Genomic DNA, 23843 nt, shown 5'->3' with positions numbered 1-23843 from the left:
CAGCAAAACTGGCGTGTTGTGCTCAAGATTGCTGTAGACAAATTCCTTGTCGTGTTTAACCTGTAAAAATATTTACAAAATCCATCAATGGATGTACGACAACGTTTCAGAAGAGATGAATTGAGTTGTCAAGGTGTGATCTGGCATCACACTGTTACTGTGAAGTTCAACCCAAGCTGGAGAGAGAAATCATCTTCTCACTGGGCACAGTGCTGGTATCTGTAATGACCATCAAATTCTCTGATGCTCTTCCTATCTCTGTAAGAATGGGGAATTTCTGCCATCTCCAATCTGTGACCTGCTCAGTCTGACTCTCTCCATTGGTATTATTCCCTCTTCCCACTGAGCTGCATGGGTGCCTGGCCCCACAGTAACTGAAACACTCTCACACAAATACCTGGCAGTGCATTCCACGCACCCACCACTCGCTGTGTAAAAAACTTACCCCTGACATCCCCTCGGTATCTATTTCCAAATACCTTAAAACTCTGCCCCCTTGTGTTAGCCATTTCAGCCCTGGCAGAAAACCTCTGGCTATCCACACAATCAATGCCCCTCATCATCCTATACCCCTAAAAAAGGCTCTAAACATAAACAAGGAAATTATATATTGAAGATTTGTTCGAAGTATACAAAATTATAAGGGTATAGATAGGGTAAATGCAAGCAGCTCTTTCCACTGAGGTTGGGTGGGATGACAACTGGAGGCCATGGGTGAAAATTTAACGGGAACATTTGGAAAATCTCTTTACTGAAATGGTCGTGAGCGTGTTTTTTTGGCATTGAATAGATGGGCCAAATAGCCTGTTTCAGAACTGAACTTCTCCATGTTTCCATGACGGAGAAGCTGGCCAAACTTGTTTGGAAAGGAAAAGGTCGGAGTGACAACTGAGCAGCAATGGCTGGAGTTTCTGGGAGCAATTCAGGAGCTAAGTGATCGATACATTCCAAAGAAATGGAAGCATTGGGAAGGCAGGAGGACACAACCGTGGCTGAAATGAGAAGCCAAAGCCAACATGAAAGCCAAAGAGAGGGCAAACAAAAGAGCAAACACTAACAGGGAATGGAGTTGCACAGTGTGAACTTGCTGATGTACCTTCAGTTGAGATTACTGACTGAATCCATTCCCACTGTCTGAGCAGGTGAATGGGTTCCTCCCTGTGTAAAATGACGAGCATGCCAGTCAGTCAGATGATCGAGTGAATCCCTTGCTCCACTTCTTAAATATCTGGACAGAGACAGCAAAACTAGCGTGTTGTGTTCAAGATTCCCGTAGACAAATTCCCTGTCATTTTTAACCTGTAAAAAGATTTACAAAATCCATCAATGGGTGCAGGACAACATTTCAGATGAGATCACTTGAGCTGTCAAGGTGTGATCTGGCATCACGCTGTTACAGTGAAGTTCAACCCAAGTTAGAGCAAGAAATCATCTTCTAACTGCGCACAGTGATGGTATCTGGAATGACCATCAAATTCTCTCATGTTCTTCCTGTCTCTATGAGAATGGGTTCAGAGGAGATGTGAGGGGTAAGTTTTATTACGCAGAGAGTGCTGAGTGTGTGGAATGGGCTGCTGGCAACGGTGGCAGAGGTGGATACAATAGGGCCTTTTAAGAGACCCCTGGACAGGTATATGGAGCTCAGAAAATTAGAGGTAATTTCTCAGGTATGGACATATTCGGCACAGCTTTGTGGGCCAGAGAGCCCGTGTTGTGGGGTAGTGTTTTTTTCTATGTTTCTACCATCCCCAATCTGTGACCTGGCTCAGTTTGACTCTCTCCATTGGTATTATTCCCTCTTCCCACTGAGCTGCATGGGTGCCTGGCCCCACAGTAACTGAAACACTCCCACACGAATAGCCTTTGTTAACGTGCAGCTGGAATTTTCTTTTATGTATTATTAACTTTTCTTTTATGTATTATTAACTGCCACAGTTTTAACACCATATAAACAATTCCTGCTGAGATGAATGGTTGGTCCGCACAGCTAGTAAAAGGAATTAAAGTAAGTTTTTGTAGTATTTCAGGTTCTTGTCACAGTCATAGAATAATACAATACAGAAACAGGCCCTTTGGCCCATCTGGTTGGTGCCGAGCTACTTAAACTTTCTACTGCCATACCCCTACCATCCAGGTACCTGTACAAACCTCTGAAATGTTCAACTTGAGCTTGCAGGCACCGGGCGTGCTGGCTGCTCATTCCACACCTGGATGACGGTCTGTGTGAAGACGTTTCTCCTCATGTTCCCCTACCCTTTCACCTTTCACCCTTGACCCATGGCCTCTGGTTGTAGCCCACCCAATCCCAGGGGAGAAAGCCAGCTTGCATTTACCCTATCTATGCACCTCTGTCACAATCAAATCTCCCCTCAATCTTCCACATTCCAAGCAATAAAGTCCTGATCTGTTCAATCTTTCCCAATAACCCAAGTCCTCCAGACCTGGCAACATCCTTGTGAATTTTTTCTGAACTCTTTCAACCTCTTTTACATCTTTCCTGTAGGTAGGTGACCACAACTGCACACAAGACTCCAAATTAGGCCTCACCAATGTCTTCTACAAGTCAACATAACATCCATAAGACCGAAAGGAGCTGCAGAAGATCGTGAACACGGCGCAGCGCATCACACAAACCAATCTTCCGTCCTTGGACTCACTTTACACCGCACACTGTCGGAGCAGTGCTGCCAGGATAATCAAGGACACGACCCACCCAGCCAACACACTTTTCGTCCCTCTTCCCTCCAGGAGAAGGTTCAGGAGCTTGAAGACTCGTACGGCCAGATTTGGGAACAGTTTCTTTCCAACTGTGTTTAACCAACACCCCCGACTCCCCACTCTCGCACAAGCCAAACTTACCAATAGAATATTAGACCTCTGCTAGTTTAAATTCCTGAACTAACAAATCCCTTGTCACCGCTTTGACTTTCCTCTGCCAGGTAATTTCCCGACCCCGAGCAGTTTCTAAAGTGGTCTACCTGTTGTTGTGCGGGATAGCATCAAGAGTACTCTGCGATGGCTATTTAACCTCATTCCCCTTCCTGACTCTCACCCAGTTTCCTGTGTCCTGCACCTTGGGTGTAACTCACCTCTCTTCATGTCATATCTATCACCCCCTCCAACTCCTGGATGATCCAGAATTCATCCATCTCAAGTTCCATCTCCTTAAAGTGCAGGGTTACAAGCTGCAGCTGGATGCACATCTTGTAGGTCAGTGGTCCCGAGCCACCGGGCCATGGACCGGTACCGGGCCGCGAGGCAACGATATGATTTGGCGATATGAGTCAGCTGAACGCTTCCTCATTCTCTATCATGCCCACTGCTCTGCTGAACTTGAACGCATGAGAGGTCAAACCGCACACGTCATCCATGTCAGCACGGGAAGAAGATCGACTCCTCGAGCTTGCAAATGACGGTGGGCTGAAAAGTACGTTTGACATAACATCTCTGCCGGCATTCCGGATCAAAGTCAAGGCTGAATATCTTGGGATAGCCACGAAAGCACGAAAAACGTTGATTCCATTTCCAACATATCTCTGCAAAGCGGGGTTTTCTGCAATGAATGCAATTTAAACTAAATTGTGGAATAGACTGGACATAAGGAACCCCCTTCGAATATCGCTGTCTCCCATCACCCCTCGATGGCACCGTCTTGTTGCAGGGAAACAAGCCCAGGGCTCCCATTGATTCAGCGATATTGGTGTGTTGCAATGATTTTATATGTTCATACGGGGAAAATATGTGCTGTGTGTTTAATATCCAAACGTTACTTAAAATGTTATGATGACTTACAAGTGACTTATAATTGACTTATCACTATATAACAGTAATATAAAGTAAAAGCTGGAATGATACGATAAATACCCAGCCTATGTAAAGTAGAAATAATGTATGTACAGTGTAGTTTCACTGAACAGAATCGCCAAAAACAATTTGTAGAAAAAAAATCGGTACGTACACGCATGCACACACAAGTGCCCGTGCAAGGCTTCATGGTCATTGTAGTCTTTCTCAGAGTAAACACAACTTATTTGACTGCTATCCTTGTCCCTTGGTAACTCCACCCCACCCCACCCCCAGTCGGCCGGTCCACAAGAGTATTGTCAATAATAAACCAGTCTGCGGTGCAAAAAAGGTTGGGAACCCCTGTTGCAGGTGAGGGCATCAGGGACACTGGAGGTCTCCCCACCTTCCCACCAATGTCCCTTCTAATTGGTAATGACCAGTGTGCACAAAAATCTTGTACTGTGCATTTTTTCCACCCAGTGACAAAATGTGCACAGTGAATTTTATATAGAGAGGTATTCATTCTTACAGCTAGCAAATCACTGGCACTAAGAACTTTGATCTCCTTTGGGTTCGATTGGGTTCATCTGCACTCTCACACAACCTATCTCGTAGGCCTGTTAACGGGTAATGAAGGATTTTCTCACAAGAGCCTTTGCACACTGTCCAAGTGCACCCAGTGCTCCTGAACCCCAATCCTCCCAGTGCTCAGATACGGCGGCTGCTCGGGTAAAAGAGATCCACACAGGGAATACTGAGGATTATTCCGAGACAGGGAGGGAAGAATCCAATAAAACCCCAGAGTTAATGGCTCCACAAAGACAATTGCCCACCCAAATGCTGCCCAATCCACGAGCAGGAGGAGGGACAGCCCTCAGTGATTCCTCTGTATGCACCCTGGAAGCCTTAAGAAATGATAATGATCATGAATCAGGCCCCAGATAGAAAAGAAAAACCAGCACAGTTTGTTCAGTATGTCTGCAGTACTCTACAAATGTATAAAGTGACACCGCAAGATTTATTCTGTCTCTGCTGCACGATTCTCTGAGCTGAGGAGGGGGAAATGAAAGGCAGAATTGAGATACCAAACCTATCAGGAGTTACCAGTGGGAAACCATAATGAGAATGAACAGACAGACCGGATTATTCAAGCCTTGGAAACGGCTCTCTGGCAACCTGTAAACATCACTAAAGTACTTGAATGCAAACCTAAGCCTGGGGAATCGGGACCAGACTATTGGGAGCGATTTGTGGCCTGCTACGGCACTTTCACAGGAGACCAGGCCTTTAATGATGGGAATCCGTCTGCCCAGTTTGATGTCTTACTGCTCCAATGCTTACCAACTAAGTTAGCCAACATGATTAAAACAAATAATATGGATTGGCCTGACAGTGAACAAAATCGAATGCGACGAGCTTTGACATACTATTGCGAGCCGACTTTCGAATCCTGATCAACCCCGAAGGGCACTAATATTAAAGGTGAATATGTTCAGCAGGGTGAAGGACGCAAGCAAGCTATATCTGGGGATCAGAAATGGGAACAAAAACCTACCAAGGGACAGGTGGGGACAACAATCCATATAGAAATTGACAAGCAAGGATGCTTCCTACCATGAGTACCACCCCTCGGGAAGAGCCCAATGTAATATTGCAAGTTGCTGGAATTCCAATTCTGTTTATGATTGATATGGGGGCAACCACAACCACTCTCAACCAGGTATCGGAAAATAGTATTGGAAAAGGGATTCCAGCTATCAGATTCTACAATCACTCTGTCTGGGTTTGAAGGCACAGAACGTACGTATTCACGTACCCAGCCACTGAAGGTGGAATTCCAGGGGGACCCAGTGTGTGGTTTCATTTACAGTCACCACCAGTCTGAGGTGTAATCTAGCAGGGAGAGACTTGCTCTAACCATTGTAAGTCAAGATTCTCTGCACAGACAAGGATAGCACTCTGGGACCTCTCCGAGGGAAGAACCTGGAGTTCCTTGCCTACACCCTGACAAAACAAGTCCCCAGCACCAAGGGAGACTGGCAAGACTCTGCCGCGGGCCAACTCCGATACTGGAAGGAGTCTGAGGTGAAGACGGGACATCTGGTAAGGCACACTTTTAATATTGACTGAACCCAAGATGTTGTACCCCATCTCTGGGCAATTTCAGGCCATGAAGTCGGCCACACCAACTGCTCCCTATCCGGATCACCGTGAGAGAAGGACAGACTCTCCCACCCATTTCGCAACATCCCCTCAATCCCGAGGCAATATTTTATGAGGATGGAAGCTCTTTGTGAATCCAGCACGATATTCTGGCTATGCGATAGTGACGGACAGTGAAATAGTTGAGCAAGCCTCTTTTGAGGCAGCTGTCTCCACCCAGAAGGCTGAGCTGCTTGCTCCGACTCGTGCCTATATCCTAGCAACAGACAAAAGTGCGAACGTTTACACAGATTCCCGTTATGCATTTGGAGTTGTACATAAATAATCTTCCGGAAATTGTACATGACTACGGGCCAACTAACCAAAATTCTCCAAGCATTACATTCGCAGGTATGGCAGGCTTACAAGGAAGAGAACTACCCCACAGAGAGGAGTGACTATCCCACCACAGAACTTGGGAATTTTGTCCTGATCAAGAACTGGGATCGAGGGAAACTCGGACCTCGGTGGAGAGGACCACATCAGGAGTTACTGACCACTCCCACAGCTGTGAAACTGAAGGGGCAATCTCGGTGGATACATCGAACAGACAACAAACGTGTTACTGAAGGAACTGAGTAGAAGGACTCTCTTGGACTAAAGGAAAATGTATTGGTTGATAGTGGTGTTCGTGTTTACATCTTTGAGAGGGCTCACCCCAGAATCCGGGGGCCCCCATGTTAACACCTTTCTGTCACACCTATGCCAAACAGGTAGAAGTAGGGGCCTGCTGGGTTTGTGGTGAAATTCCCCAGCATGGTAAAACTATGATTCCAATGTCAGTAATCCCGCTCAACCAGACTGAGGAACTCTCAGACTGGGCTTTCTCAAATATCACCCGGGGAAGTGAGGTGAGGAACTGTGGTTCAGTCAGAGATGACTGTGGCTGTCAGTGTCTTGAGGGATGGTATCTCGGGCCCCCACCAAACAGAACTTCCTATACTGGGAAACATGCATCCTGGCCATACTTGCAGGTGCCCAACAGCGGAGAGGAATAACTGAGACTGAGCGATTTTGGATGATCGCTTTTCTCTCCTATGGAGTAGCCAGGAATTCATGAGAGAGAATCAATTTGGCTACAGCACTTGAGGAGCTGGCCACAATACTGCAGGGGCCCTGACAGAAACACAGGCCCAAGTAACAGAAATATCCACTGAAATGACTGCAATCTGGCAAACAGTCGTACAGAATCGTATGGCTTTAGGTTTTATCCTGGCTGAGAAAGGGGGAACCTGTGCTATTATTTACACAGAATGCTGCACCTATATCCCTCATGAATCTACTAACATTACATCCCTCTCCGAGCACACTGCCAAGGAGATTGACAGCATCAAGGAAGTAGGGCAGGATTTACACGGGTTCACCGAAGGGTCGAAATGGTGGTCTTCGAAGGTCTGTTCGGTAATATGTGGGGCGAGATATTGCATTATGGCCGAATAGTTGTACATATGATTGTTATAATTACTGATGTCTGCTGTTTTTACCCACTGATAAGTCAATGCTGTACTCGGTTACTTTCTCTGTAAAAAAAATACTGCTTTGTTGATGATGTAATGATGAAAAGGAGGGAATGATAAAGTATGTAAAAGGGTTAACACTTCGTTAAACAATAGCAGCTTGTTTTCTGAAAGAAACTGCTGATGATCAACAGATGTGCTGAGCCATGCTGAGCCATATTTCTTCTTGAGGGTAGCTAGCTGGGGTTTCAGGATGCTTATCTCCCTGTGCACTCATGTGTAGATATAGGACAGCTTCAGTCTGTTCTGTGTGTGTAAGCCATTATGACTATTTTGTAATTTGTCTTTAGGGGCTGTCATGTAGTAAATAACTTTGGCTCCAGCCTGTCTTGTGTGGGGGGTATCTGGACAGATATACCTGTGGTGTAAGGGGAATTGTTAGTCAGTTACTGGATAGGGCAGGTACAGTCATAGACTGTTCCTGTTTGAGCGACGAACTGAGTAAGCCCCAGGTGCTTGGAAAAATGAGTTTGTACTTATACAGTCTCTGAGTGACTTTATCCGGATTCAACTTCCACAGAATGTGAGTGGTTTTAAAGGGCTGGGCTGCTGGAAACACATTACCAGACCTGGAGTGATTGTAACTGGGTCTGACAGAGGCATAACTGGTACTTCTGGGCACATTCAGTCTCACTCCAACTATTTCCTACCTTCCTTTGTACAGGTATGTAATGCCTAAAGGACCAGTGTTTGAGTAAATGAGACTCACCAAACTTTCTCCTGATGAATCACTGGATCCTCCAAATCAGATGGGTTCTCTCCAGTTAATGCTCAAAATCCTCGGGCTGGTTCAGATGTTGTTGTTCCCTCATTTGAGTCGTGGTTTGCTTCCAGTTGGGGTTTTCTTCCAATGAATCTCTCACCGCAGGTCTAACTGTAACACGAAAGGTAATGAAGCACATTAACAATAAAAAGGAGAACCAAACATTTCTGCTTAATGTTACTAAGAACAAAACTCAGAAAGCTAAACATTGAAGGCAGGTATAATGATCTCAGTGAACAATCTTTTATTGTCCCTCACACGTCACAAAACGATATGGCATAAGACATGGTGAGACATAAGAGACAGGAACAGAATTAGGTGATTCAATCCATCTTGTCTGCCCCACCACTCAACCATGGCTGAGTTTTATTCCAACCCCATATTCCTGCCTTCCTCCTGTAACCCTGAAGCTACTTAGCAATCATGAATATATTAATCTCTGTTATAAAATTACTCAAATGGCAGCCTCAACCAACCTCTGCGGCAACAAATTCCACAGATCAGATATCTTTAGGCCAAAAAATTTTCCTCATCTCAGTTTTAAAGGGAAACATTTTTATTCTGAGACTGTGCTGTCAGATCAGACTCTCTGTCTAATGGGGACATCCTCTCCATATCCACTGTGTCCAGGCTTTTCAGCATTCGGTAGGTTTACTTAACCATACATCCCTCCTCCAGCTGCTCGAAATTTCTGCTTCATTGCAGAAGGACGACCATCCATCCCCATCTGTAGAAGCACTAACCAAAGTCAAAGCCAAAACACCAACAGTTCCATATGCCTGGAATGTAGATCACAGGATTATAGCCGAAGCACCAACTCTCCCAGTACTCTTTGCTGCCAGTAAAATGCTGCAGTGTGTCAGCCAGTCACAGTTCAATAACTAGCATCTCCACACCAATGCACAACAGAACTGGTACCTGATGACCCTCTGGCATTCCAGCTAACAAAACCGATTCTGGAAATAACTCAGCAAGGCCAAATGTGCAAAAGAACACTTCACAATGAAGACAAAGGGTAAAAGAAAGATTGCTGATATATAACATTGAGGTGGTGGGATACAGGGTGGACCGAGGTTGACCCAGATGGTTGATGCATACCACTGAAGCGGGCGGCAGGAGACTAAACAGAGGTTGAACAAGATGGGCAGGGATGAGCACAAGGAACCAGGTGGGAGAAGGGATCAAGGACGATCACTGATACACAGATACTGAATTAATCGCACATAATAAAAGCTCATAAAATGACATAGTTAGAACAAACAATAAGAATTTTGGCATATGCCCTTTGACCCTCACCAAATTTTTATCAACACACCATAGAAAGTTTCCCACCCGGACTCTTCACACTTTGTATGGTAACTACTCTGCCTGTGACTGCGAGGAACAGCAGAGAACTTTGGATACAGATCAGCACATCACAGAAACCATTCTCTCCCCCTAGACTTCCCAGTCCCTCGGTAAAGTAGGCAGTGAAATCAAAGATCCCCAAAACCTGGGACGTTCTCCTTTCTCACACACTCTAGTCGGGGAGAAGACACAAGATCCATAAAGCTTCAGGACAAATGCGAGGAGCCTCAGGAAATGAGGCGAGTTGGGGGAAGTTAACAGGACTCGGTGGCCAACATCAGATTTCCCCAACGCAACATGGAGGAAGCATCACCACCCATCCGGTGACTGAAGGACACACCATATGAATTTGCGTCACAAAGCGGAGGGTGGGGCAGATCTGCGGCACACAGCCTCACTGAAGCTGTTGGCGGGAATTCTGCGGAAATAGGCAGCCTGGGCTCCTGGTTTGGATCGTTCAATGCAGATTAAGTGAAGTCGACACATTTTTTGAAGAGCCCAGATAACTGGGTACTAAATGAGTAATTGGCTTTCGGTTCAGGGCTCACCGCCAACATCAGATCTCCCCGCTCGGGATCGGTCTCAATACACACCGATGGGAAAGTGATATCTTTGGCCCACAGACAGTGATCCCAACCCCTGGCACCCCGACCCAGGAGGCAAAGACACTTTCCCAATCCTGCAGATGATCCAGTCCAGTCCAGCACTGAGCGGAAAGGAAAACACGGCTCACCCGGAGACTGTGAGCATGCACAACGGGCTTGTTACATCTGTGGTTAAATGCGACGGGCAAATGGGATCACGTGACTGGTGGGGGTCTCCCATCAACCCAAGCAGAGCATTCCAGCTACTCACTACTCTGTGGAAAGAAACAAACTTGCCGCTCACATCTCCTCTCACCTTAAATGTGTTAGACATTTCAACCTCCAGGAAAAATATATTGTCTGTCCACTCTATCTATTCCTCTCGTAATCTTATAAACGTTCATCCAGTCTCAGCCCAGCCTGCGCCGCTCTGGAGAAAACAACACAAGTTTGTCCAACCTCTCGTTATAGCTGATGCCCTCTAATCTAGACAATATCCTGGTAAACCTCTTTTACACCCTCTACTATTATTCTGATATTTCACATTCTTAAAATAAAGTACTGATCCTAACTGACCGAAGACAGGGAATGTTTTCTTGGAATAAATGTCAGGAATTGTGTAAAACTGAGTATTTGGCTATGGTGTATGTAAACTTCTGACGTCAACAGCAGCCATTAATATAAAAAAGAAAATTTGCTAGCATAGCAAACAGAAAAAATGGCAAATTTTCTGTTCTCATTGATGAATCAAAAAGCCTGAGCATTAAGACCGCACAAATAGTTAATTTGAAACGTGATAAGGAAGGGGATCCCCATTTTATGTTTTTAGATCTAATTGAACTGCCTGATCAGAAAGCTGCAACTATTGTTAAGCATCTTCTGAATTGTCTCAAGAACCATGGGTTTGATGACTCTTACTTGAAACAGAACCTTGTAGCATTTGCTAGTGATCAGGTGAACATAATGCCTGCTGTCAAATCTGGTGTTGCTACAATTCTCAAGGAACATAACCCTGATGTGACAAATTGGCGTAGTCTTAATAACATATTAGAACTTGCAGTAGGTGATTCAGTGAGAGAAGTTCATAGAATAAATCATTTTCAATCATTTATCAACAAATTCTACTCTGTTTACAGCAGATCACCTCTAAATCAAAAGGAACTGTCTGAATGTGCCTCTCAACTAGAACAACAAATTTGCGAAATAGGCCGTGTTCTGGGCACCAGGTGTGTGGCTAGCTCATTTCGAACAGTTTCAGCAGTGTGACAAAATTATGAAGCACTGTGTTTTCACTTTGAAAAAGCAATGAAGAATGAAACAGGATCTGTGAGTGAGAGAAAAACCTATGAAGGTCTGTTGAAAAGATTCTTCAGAACAGTTTCTATTGGACTGAGCTCTAACGTATGACACGTTGCATGAACTTGGTTTACTGTCAGAGTGTTTACAGAAACACACTACTACGACTGTTTATGCAGACAAACTGACCCAATGGATCAGAAGATCACTGCATGGACTGAAAGACCAACCTGGTACAAAAACTCTAGAAGCTCAAGAGGCAGTTGAAAAGGGGAAGTTTGGAGAAATTACCTTAACAAGCAACAACAAAATTGTCTCCATTAATTATCGACAGTTTCCTACTCGTCTTATAAACAATCTGCAGCACCTTATGTTCACGGCAACATCCTTGAAAGGTTCTCAAACTTCCAAACCTCAAAGTATGTATTAATTCCCTGTTAAATGAAATGTGTGTCCTTGATAAAAGATAACTGGCCAGCTGAAATACCGCTTAATTTTTTTTTCAAGCTAAGTTGTATTTTATCATCATTTCGACCATAAACTGCTGGTACAGTACACAGTAAAAACGAGACAATGTTTCTCCAGGACCCTGGTGCTACATAAAACAACACAAAACTACACTAGACTATGTGAGACTGCACAAGGCTACCCTAGACTACATAAAAACAACATTAAAAAACTGCACTAGACTACAGCCCTGCACAGGACAACATAAAGTGTGCAAAAACAGTGCAGGGCAGTACAATAATTTATAAACAAGACAATAGGCACAGTAGCGGACAAATAACAATATAATAATAAATGATGTGAATGTCAGTCTAGACTCTGGGTATTGAGGAGTCTGATGGCTTGGGGGAAGAAGCTGTTACGCAGTCTTGTCGTGTGAGCCCGGATGCTTCGGTACCTTCTGCCTGATGGAGAATGATGGAGAAGCTGCAATATCATCTCTCTGTAAGAGGTTTAAGCTTTCTTCTTCCTCTGTAATAAATGCCTTCAGAGATTATGTGGAGGATCGTGGACGCCGCATCCCCCAAGATTTACGCCCATTACTGAGCTGTTCACAAGTTATTCCTATTAGTACTGCTGAGTATGAGAGAGGATTCAGTCACATCAACTTGATAATAACAACAACACACTCAAGGACTCTCATAGATCATGTATCAGCACTTATGTTTGTTAAACGACACAGACCTCCTCTAGTTCAGTGGAATCTGAGCCGTATGTCACAACATGGCTGCAGTACCACAGATCAGCAGATGATACCAGGACAAGAGTTGCTTCAGACCCCCGAATACATATTACGCCTGACCCTTTAAGGAAATTATTTTGAAACTTCTCATTGGTGGCATTTGGTAAGTAGGTAATTACTTTTAAATTGGTAAAACACATGATTGGTGTCTTTTTCTTCACTTGCTTGATAATTATATTTTATGATAATTAGTGAGTGCAACTGAGTAATACTTTGTCATATTATTAAGTATTATATGTTTTATTGTACCAGTTATACACTGAAATGTACTGATAGGCTATACTATTGTTAATGTTTTAACTATCACTATATTTCTGTGGAGCTCTAGAATTGATATATTTCTTTCATCTCGGTTTACCATTATACCAGCGCCAAAGAAGAAGAATGGTGGGCTGCCTTGAGGACTATTGCCCGGTAGCACTTACATCGACAGTGATGAAATGCTTTGGGAGGTTGGTTATGACTGAAATAAACTCCCGCCTCAGCAAGGACCTGAACCCACTGCAATTTGCCTGTCGTCACAATAGGTCAACGGCAGATGCAATCCCCACGGCTCTTCACACGGTTTTAGACCACCTGGACAACACAAGCATCTACGTCAGGCTGCTGTTCATCGACTACAGCTCTGCATTTAATACCATCATTCCCACAATCCTAATTGAGAAGTTGCAGAACCTGGGCCTCTGTAATTGTATTCTCATCTTCCTAACCAGAAGAACACAGTCTGTGCAGATTGGTAATAACATATCCTCTTCGCTGACGATCAACACTGGCGCACCTCAGGGGTGTGTGCTTAGCCCACTGCTCTGCTCCCTGTATGCACATGACTGTGTGGCTAGACACAGCTCAAATACCATTGAGAAATTTACTGACAATACAACCATTGTTGGTCGATTCTCAGGTGGTGATGAGGAGGCGTACAGGAGTGAGATATGCCAGCTAGTGGAATGGTGCCACAGCAACAACCTGGCACTCAATGTCAGTAAGACGAAAGCGCTGATTGTGGACTTCAGGAAGAGTAAGATGAGGGAACACGTACCAATCATCATAAGAGTGATCATAAGTGGAGAGAGTGAGTAGCTTTAAATTACTGGGCATCAAGATCCCTGAGGATCTAGCCTGGTCCCAGCATATTGACGTAGTCATAAAGAAGGTAAGACAGCAGCTATACTTTATTAGGAGTTTGAAGCAATTTGACATGACAGCAAACAAGCTCAAAATCCTCTATGGCTGCACTGTGGGGAGCATTTGGACAGGCTGCATCACTGTCTGGTATGGAGGGGCTACTGCACAGGACCGTGAGAAGCTGCAGAAGGTTGTAAATCCAGTCAGCTCCATCTTGGGTACTAACCTACAAAGTGTCCAGGGCATCTTTAGGAAACAGTGTCTCATAAAGGCAGCATCCATTATAAAGGACCTTCAGCACCCAGGGTATGCCCTTTTCTCACTGTTACCATCAGGTAGGAGACACAGAAGCCTGAAGGCACACACTCAGCAATTCAGGAACAGCTTCTTCCCCTCTGCCATCCGACTCCTGAATGGACTTTGAAAGCTTTGGACACTACCTCACTTTTTAATATACATCATTTCTGTTTTTACACATTTTTAACAATCTATTCATTATGCATAATGATTTACTTTTTTATTTCTTATGTTTTAATTTATTTATTATCTATGCCAGAATATGTATTTATGTATTGCATTGAACTGCTGTTGCTGAGTCAAACAAATTTCATGTCAATTGCCTGTGATAATAAACCTGATTTTGACATAACAATATAGAGAGAGAGAGAGAGAGATAGATAGATAGATAGATAGAGAGATAGAGATTGATTGATTGATTGAGATTGATTGATTTTGTCAGCTCCAGCACCTAAAACAATTAGCACTGCACCCCTGCTGAAAGGACATCCCACTTTCTAACAACCGCCCCCTTTCAGGCCTAGGGTCCCACATCTTTCCGACCACTCACCCCACACCCACAGTCCACCCGTAACCTCTACCCACACACAGACAGATCCCCTTCACCCCAAACCCCTTCCCAGCCTGGGAACCACAACTGACTGATCCCACAGCCCGGGCTCGGGCGCAAAGCTAAAACCGGGGCTGCGGGACCGGAGAGCCCGGAGTCTGCAGCCGTCCGGCAGAACTCGGTCCCGGCCCTTTCCAACTGCAGCAAACCCCCAATTTACACAAACTCCATTACTCACCTCCTCGGTAGCAGAACCGCCGGCGACAACTGTGCTGGGCACCGGGCCGACGTTCAGCAGGATATTCGCCGCAGCACCACCCGTGGACGGAGGTCAATGCAGCGCCGCCGGTGGACGGAGGTCCACGCAGCGCCACCGGTGGCCGGAGGTCCGTGCAGCGCCATCAGTGGCCGGAGGTCCGTGCAGCGCCTCCAGTGGCCGGAGGTCCATGCAGCGCCACCAGTGGCCGGAGGCGGGAGGGACAACGGAGAGGTAAATCACAAACACGACAAAGTCTGCTGAGGCTGGAAATCCAGAGCAACACCAACAAAATGCTGGCGGAACTCAGCAGGCCGGGCAGCAACTATCGAAAAGAGTTAACAGTCGACGTTTCCAGTTGAACTGAGGACTGAGATGGAATGAAGGAAATATCTGAATAAAATCGGGGCGGGCGAGGAAATGCCGAGCTGGAAGGTGATAGGTGAAACCAGGTAGGTGGGAAAGCTCAAGAGCAGAAGAAAATAGAATCTGATAGGAGAGGAGAGTGGAGAATAGGAGAAAGGGATGGAGCAGTGGACCCAGAGAGAAGTGTTCAGCAGGTGAGAGGACGTGAAAAGTCAGAGAGGAAGAGAGGCAGTGGGAGGGAGAGGTGAGTGGGAGATTTGTTCGGCGGAAGGAGAAATCGATATTCATGCCATCAGGTTGGAGGGTACCCAGACGGAATATGAGGCGCTGATCCTGGACCCTGAGGGTGGCCTCATCTTGGCAGAAGAGGAGGCGATGGGTTGACACGTCGCAACGGGAATGGGAATCGGAGTGAAAATGTTTGGACACCGGGAAATCCCGCTCGGAGCAGATAGTTCAAAGGTTAATTAATTATCAAAGCAGATATCCATAAACAACTCTGACTTTTTTTTCTTCTCCAGTGAGCCACGGAACAAAGAACATGAAAGTCGTTCAGAGAGAAACATCAAACTCCCACCCAACCCCCGCATAAAAAGGAACGGCATCCCGATCATCAACCCCCAAAACCCACCCCTCCCGCAAAAGGGAAAAATAACATCGATCCCCCCAAAAAAACAACCCGACCCCGCACAACTGCGGAGGAGCCGGTGTCACCGGTGTAGAGGAGACGCATCGGGAGCAGCGGACACAACGGGCGACCCCGGGAGATTCACAGGTGAAGGGTCGCCTCACCTGGAAGGATGTTTGGACAACGGGGAGAGTTCGGCCGTCCGGCCCTTTCACTGTGACCCCCGAACTCCACATCAAATCCGTCCAAACGAATCTGGGTGAACTTTAATGACCAATAAATATAATTCCTCTCTTTGATCAGCTGTCTGAATGATTCCCGGACTCTGAGAGGAAGGGGTGTCTATGATCCACATTGTCAGGGTGTTGAGTTTACCAGGAGACAGAGACTGCAGGGACGGGAGGTTTTCTGGTCACTAATACACTGTGTGTGGACCCCGCTGGCAATTCTGGTGTTGTGACCCGAATCGAGACAAACACCACGCTGCCCACTCCACCAACAACACGGCACAGCCGGACACATAACAGGAACTTTACATCTCACAACACTGGATTCAGTGATGAAACCCGTGATTAATGTTGTTGTCCAGCTGAAATGTTAAGAAATGTCCATTCAGGTGTTTTTAAATACGAGCGCTCTCCCACAGGTGACGTCACACAGGCGCGCCCACGCGCCTGACGTCACACATGGGCATCCCACTCCGGGATCTGCCCTCACGTGCGCTGTGTCTCACGTCACCCACGCGCTGCTGTGCTCGAGCTTTATCGGTTTAACGGCTGGGCTACTAATCACGTGACCATCCCCTCCCCCCACCGCTGTCAACGGAGGAGTCAGGCACTGCGCTATTCCCATTGGTGCGAAGGGATGTCAATCATTGGTTACAACCAATCGCGGAGGCGGACCGACAGAGAGGGCGTTACCCCCGCTGATTCCGTTGCCCGCTAAACAGGCAAACTCCTCATCAGAGCGGAACAAATCCCAAAGTGAATGTCCGCTTTCTGATTTATTTCCATTTCTCTCCGAGGGAAGTTGGGGCGTTTGTGAAGCGTCTCCTGCGGCCAGAGTCTGATGTGTCGCTGAGAGGTAGGAGGAGACCGCTCGGCCCGTCGGTTTGATGCCGGTTCCCCGGGGAGGGAGAGGATGAAGACGGTGAGAGAGGGGGCGGACAGGATGTTTGTCCCGGTGGGGACAGGAGGGGCTCATCTGTGGAAATGTCTGAGCCCACGGTGGTGGCGATTCACCACATTGGGGGGCAAACACCGGCAGACTGTTGCCCTGCAAGCGGGGACAGGACTGGAGTTGGGAGGGTGGGTGAGGAGAGGAGATTTCGGATGGTGGGGGTAAGATCTCGAAAGATCATTGCTAATGCCTCCACATCCCTTCAGCCACCTCTTTCAGATCTCTGGGGTGAACACCATCTGGTCCAGGTGATCTATTTACCTTCAGACCATCTCTGTTTCCCAAGAAACTTCTCCTGAGTAACGTAACTTTACACATTCTGACCACTGACATCTGGGACTTTCATATTCCTGCCAGGGTCTCCGACAGATAAGAGTGATGTACAATACTTATTCAGTTCACCTGCCATCACCTTGCACCCCCACCCCATTAATACCTCTCCAGCATCATTTCCCAGTGGTTTCCACCTCTCTTTTACACCATATGTACCTGAAGAAAAAATTGGCATCCTCTTTAATACTACTGGCTCGCTCACCTATGTATTTCATCTTTTCCTTCTTAATTACTTCAGTTGCATTCTGTTGGTTTTTAAAAGCTTCCCAATCCTCTAACTTCCCAGTAATTTTTGCTCCATGCTCTCTCTTTGGTTTTTATGTTGTTTTTTGGTTTTCTCTTATCAGCCACGGTTTTGTCACCTTACCTTTGGAATACTACTTCCTCTCTGTGATGTGTCTATCCTGTGCTTTCCGAATTGCTTCCAGAAATTCCAACCATTGCTGCTCTGTTTCATCCCTGCCCGTATTCTTCTCAAACCAGTTTGACCAATTCTGCTGTCATGCCTCTCTAGTTCACTTTATTTCACATCGGACTTTACCTTCTCCTTCTCTAATGTCAGGGTGAATTTGATCGTATTAAGATCACTTGCCCCTAAGGGTTCTTTAAACTTAAGAGACCTAATTAATTCGGGTTCATTACAACACCCAATCCAGAATAGCTGATCCCCAAGCGGGCTCAACCATGAGCTGCTCTAAAAAAGCATCTTGCAGGCATTCTAGGAATTCCTCCTCTTGAGACCAACACCATCCTAATTTTCCTAATCACCTGCATGACAATCCCCCATGACTATTGTAACATTGCCCTTTTGGCTCGCACTTTCTATCTCCCATTGTAATTTGTGGCCCACATACTTACTACTGTTTGGAGGTCTCTGTACAATTCCCATCAGGGATTTTATTTTTACATTTGCTGTTCCTTAATTCTACCCACAGATTCTACACCTTCCAACCCTATGCCAGCTCTTTCTAATGATGTTATTTAATATTTTACAAACAGACCCACACAACCCCAATACCAGCTTGTTCTTTCAAGAAGCATGAAAGTATCTGGGAAACAAGAGGACCTGCAGATGCTAGAAATCTAGAGAACCACACACAAAGTGCTGGAGGAGCTCAGCATGTCAGGCAGCATCTATGGATGGGAATCATCATTTCAGGCCAAGACCCTTCATCGGGACTCTTGATACCCACGTATCTGGAATATCAACAAGGAAAATAGAAAGTAGTGCAAAATAGGGAAAACCTTTGACAAAATTTAGTTCAAAGCTTAAAAAAACCTGCCAACCAGAGCTCAATTGTTAACAAATACAACAAAGGCAATAAATACTTTCATCAAAACCAACATTGACTTTTTTAAATATAAAAATACCTTGGTCCCATTTCAATCAGTAAAATTTACAAAGATAAATAACAACCTTAGAAAAGCCTATTTACACTCAAACCCATTTAGATTAACACTACCTTGGACAGAAGGAGGAAGAGAAATAACACACATGAAAAAAAACACAACAGTCAGATAAAACTTCTATGTATATATTTTCATCAAAAATGAACAGGATTCAGCACTCCAGGTGTGTATATGCAATCGTGATAAGAAATACAGACCGGAAAACTTAAATGAGAGACCAGCTCAGAAAAATGAATCATCACTATGGAAGAAAAGATTAACCAGTGGAATGAGTATGACCCTCCATGGGAGACATCCCAACGATCTGAGCAGACGGGATGGTGACAAGGAAGCATCGAGCACCTGACTGAGAGTTGGAGACCTCTTCCCAGAAACAGAGGGAGTCCTTCCAGAAATACAGGACAAGCTGGTTAACAAAAGGGGGAAAAAAAATCAAAAATACAGGAAATACAAACAAACAAGGCAGCAAGTGTAGAAAATGCCAAGAGAAACGAGACACAATCCAACACATTCCAGGATCCTGCAGCAGTTTAACTCAATCTGATTAATTACAAAGGTACAATCAAGTGGTAAATACCATTCACCAAAATCTTGCTGTAAAATACAAACTCATGAATGCCCTTCATCACTTCATAAAGGCACCATAAATTCAAGCCTGATCCAGTTTTAGAGTCCAAATCTTACAAATTATATGATAATCAATACATTATTACAGATAAGACAACCCATAATAACCATCCGGATATAATATTACAGGATAAACAAGCAGGAACAACTTCCTCAATAGATAAAACCATTCCCAACACACACATGTTCCTCGACCAGTGGAGCACCTCACCACAGGCATTGTTTGTGTCACCAGTCAGACAAACAAATTATTTTCTCTGTCAATCAGCTTCCAAGTGTTGTTGCTCTGTCATTCGTTGCCACACCCCGCTGCTGATTCCCTTCTCCTCATCATACGTTCTTACCCCGACCATCGTCCAGAGCCCCAAACTCTGCCCTGTGCAGACCCGCCTCTGGTTTCTGACCCTGTTCTGTTGAGCATCCAACTGATGGTTTCCCATTCTGATTTCAGTCTTTAGAGGACAGTGGTATTTCCTTACAACCCTTCAGAAGCAGAGAAAATGACCCATAATGTGGGAATGAACCCTGAATAAAGAGGTTAACTCCTAATGACATTCTTCCTCAGCCCAGAGATTTGAGGGGCAAAGAACATCTCAGACAGAACTGCAGTCAGCTCGACTTGTTCAGTCTGCAGAAAATTCAAGCAAAACTTCTTCACCCACAGAGTGGTGACTGTTTGGAACCCATCCCACAGGGAGAGCGAGAGATGAACAACAGGGGTGGATTTAAAAGGACTGTCGTGGAACAGAATCACTGGCAGGGTCCAGCCGGCCTGAGTTGACTCCCTACTGTACACTAGGTGTGTCATAAATTCACTAAGTACCAGAGACAGAGTTTAAAATAGAACTGATTTATATGTCTCAGATCCAGAATATTAAACTCCAGTCCCATTAAAGTTGAATATGCAGCAGAAGAAAGTCCCCCCGTACCCAGTGACCAGGGTGCAGAACTGGGTGTGGTGACCAGCAGCAATAATTACAGAGTTCAGCACCAACAGTCACCCTCGAAATTGCATTCAGCAATGGTGATGGACAAATATCCAGCATGTAGCAGATTGAAACTTTCTCCCCAGTGTGAACCCGGCAGTGTGTCACAAGTGTAATATGCTGAATAAGCTGTAAGTTTCACTGCTAATGTAATGGACTCTCTGTAATGTTTCACTGCTGAGGTAATGGTTTCTCTGTAGCAGCAATGTTTAGGTTATGACTACAGATAACAGGATTTTGGAATGCGGGGTTATCCAGTGAGAGAAATGTTGTTCTTTCATGTGAGTCTGGAAGAGAGATTTTCCCAGTCTTTTGCCGGGGAGAAATGAGAAGACACGAATGGAGAGAGTGGGCCCTTTTTCTTTTTTTGGTTTTCTTTCCTGACCCTATAGTCAAAGTAAGAATTATAAAGCTCAATCGTATAATCACATACTCTGTACTGTTTTTGTTATTTCGGGGTACTGATTTGTAACAGGGGACACATCACGCAGCATTCAACCAAATGAGATTTCTTAAGTTTTCCCAGGCTGGGGGGCTATCACCCCCTATATTAAGCTGCTAGCCAAAACGGGATTTACACAAGGATAGATGACTGAGTGAATCCCTTCCCGCATTCACAGCAGGTGAACGGCCTCTCCCCAGTGTGAACTCAATGATGCACATTTGGTTGATTTGGCTGAGAGAATCTCTTATCAAAGTCTGAGCAGGTGAAAGGCCTCTCCCCAGTGTGAACTCTCTGATGTACCTTCACTTTAGATGACGATGTGAATCCCTTCTCACAGTCTGAGCATAAAAATGCCTCTCCCCAGTGTGAACTCGCTGGTGTACCTTCAGTTTAGATGACGAAGTGAATCCCTTCCCACAGTCTGAGCAGGCGAATGGCCACTCTCTAGTGTGAACTGACTGGTGTCTCAGTAGATCAGTTGACAAAGTGAATCTCTTCCCACACACTGAGCAGGTGAATGGCCTCTCGCCAGTGTGAAGTCGCTGATGTACCTTCAGTGGAGATGACGAAGCAAATCCCTTCCCACAGTCTGAGCAGGTGAATGGCCTCTCTCCAGTATGAACTCGCTGATGTTCCTTCAGATGAGATGACAGAGTGAATCCCTTCCCACAGTCTGAGCAGGCGAATGGCCTCTCGCCAGTGTGAAGTCGCTGATGTACCTTCAGTTGAGATGACCAAGTGAATCCCTTCCCACAATCCGAGCAGGAGAACGGCCACTCTCCAGTGTGAATTCGCTGGTGTACTATTAGGTAAGATGACCGAGTGAATCCCTTCCCACAGTCTGAGCAGGTGAATGGCCTCTCTCTGGTGTGAACTGACTGGTGTTTTAGTAGATCAGATGACATAGTGAATCTCTTCCCGCGGTCTGAGCAGGTGAATGGCCGCTCCCCGGTGTGAACTCGCTGATGTACTTTCAGGTGAGATGAGCAAGTGAATCCCTTCCCACAGTCCGAGCAGGTGAATGGCCTCTCCCCGGTGTGAACTCGCTGGTGAGCCATTAGGTCAGATGACTGAGTGAATCCCTTCCCACAGGCTGAGCAGGTGAATGGCCTCTCTCCAGTGTGACCTCGCTGATGTACCTTCAGTTGAGATGACGAAGTGAATCCCTTCCCACAGTCTGAGCAGGTGAACGGCCTCTCGCCAGTGTGAAGTCGCTGATGTACCTTCAGTTGAGATGACCAAGTGAATCCCTTCCCACAATCTGAGCAGGAGAACGGCCACTCTCCAGTGTGAATTCGCTGGTGTACCATTAGGTAAGATGACCGAGAGAATCCCTTCCCACAGTCTGAGCAGGTGAACGGCCGCTCCCCGGTGTGAATTCGCTGGTGAGCCATTAGGTCAGATGACCAAGTGAATCCTACCCCACAAATTCAGCAGATGACCAGCCTCTGGTGTCCACGGGTGGGAAGACTGACTGAATCCCTTCTCACACACAGAATAGACGAATGGCCTTTCCCAGTGTGAACTTGCTGATGTACCTTCAGTTGAAATGACCGACTGAATCCATTCCCACTGTCTGAGCAGGAAGGATGATCGAGTGAATCCCTTGCTCCACTTCTTAAATATCTGGACAGAGACAGCAAAACTGGCGTGTTGTGTTCGAGATTCCCGCAGACAAATTCCTTGTCATTTTTAACCTGTAAAAAGATTTACAAAATCCATCAATGGGTGTAGGACAACATTTCAGATGAGATCACTTGATTTGTCAAGGTGTGATCTGCCATCACACTGTTACAGTGAAGTTCAACCCAAGTTGGAGAGAGAAATCATCTTCTAACTGGGCACTGTGCTGGTATCTGGAATGACCATCAAATTCTGATGCTCTTCCTGTCTGTATAAGAATGGGGCACTTCTGCCAATCTGTGACCTGGCTCAGTTTGACTCTCTCCATTGGTATTATTCCCTGTTCCCATTGAGCTGCATGGGTGCCTGGCCCCACAGTAACTGAAACACTCTCACACAAATAGCTGGCAGTGCATTCCACGCACCCAGCACTCTCTGTGTAAAAAACTTACCCCTGACTTCCCCTCAGTATCTATTTCCAAGCTCCTTAAAACTCTGCCCCCTTGTGTTAGCCACTTCAGCCCTGGGAAGAAACCTCTGGCTATCCACACGATCAATACCCCTCATCATCTTATACACCTAAAAATGGCTTTAAACATAAACAAGGAAATTATACATTGCATTGAGGATTTGTGAGAAGTATACAAAATTATAAGGGTATAGATAGGGTAAATGCAAGCAGCTTTTTCCACTGAGGTTGGGTGGGATGACAACCAGAGGTCATGGATAAGTGGGGAAGTGAAAATTTAACGGGAACATTTGGAAAAGCTCTTTACTGATGTTTTTAAGAAGATCCAACACTCCCTCTTCCTTAAACTCCACATTGTCCAGCACACAGGCCTGTTCTAACTTGACCTCACCCTGATCAAGATCCTTTTCAATTGTAAATACTGAAGCAAAGTATTCATTTAGGACCTCCCCAACCTCCCCCACCTCCAGGCACATGTTGTCTTCTTCATCCTTGAGCAGCCCCACCTTCATTCTTGCCATCCTTCTGTTCTTCACATTCGCATAGAACGCCTTGGGGTTCTCCTTAATCCTACATGCCAAGGCCTTCTCATCATGCCCCCTTCGAGCTCTCCTAAGTCCTTAAGCTCCTTCCTGGCTACCCTATATTTCTCATAAGCCCCTCCTGCTTCCTGCTTCTTATATCTAACATATGCTTCCTTCTTCCTCTTGACGAGTTGCCTCACGTGTTTCGTCAGCCACGATTCCCTTTTCCTACCATTTTTTCCTTGTCTCAGAGGGACAAAACCTATCCTGAACCCAGCACA

The 23843-nt window shown here is 45.6% G+C and overlaps 1 protein-coding gene across 1 annotated transcript in view; it reads right to left on the bottom strand.

Moving 5' to 3' along the window:
• LOC140192273 (uncharacterized) overlaps window positions 1-23550 on the bottom strand; it is a 29430-nt gene extending 5880 nt beyond the window's left edge. Inside the window, exons 1-2 of the mRNA XM_072249939.1 lie at window positions 23503-23550; window positions 21430-22142 (exon numbers count right to left, since the gene is read on the bottom strand). Of these exons, the coding sequence (XP_072106040.1) occupies window positions 21430-22142; window positions 23503-23550 (761 nt within the window). The remainder of the gene's footprint in view (window positions 1-21429; window positions 22143-23502) is intronic.
• Between the last annotated feature and the right edge of the window lie 293 nt (window positions 23551-23843).

The sequence above is a fragment of the Mobula birostris genome, unplaced genomic scaffold (assembly GCF_030028105.1).
Source record: "Mobula birostris isolate sMobBir1 unplaced genomic scaffold, sMobBir1.hap1 scaffold_1003, whole genome shotgun sequence".
NCBI classification, from domain to species: Eukaryota; Metazoa; Chordata; class Chondrichthyes; order Myliobatiformes; family Myliobatidae; genus Mobula; species Mobula birostris.
Note: the sequence above shows the minus strand (reverse complement) of the source record. Positions and strands in the feature narration are given on the sequence as shown.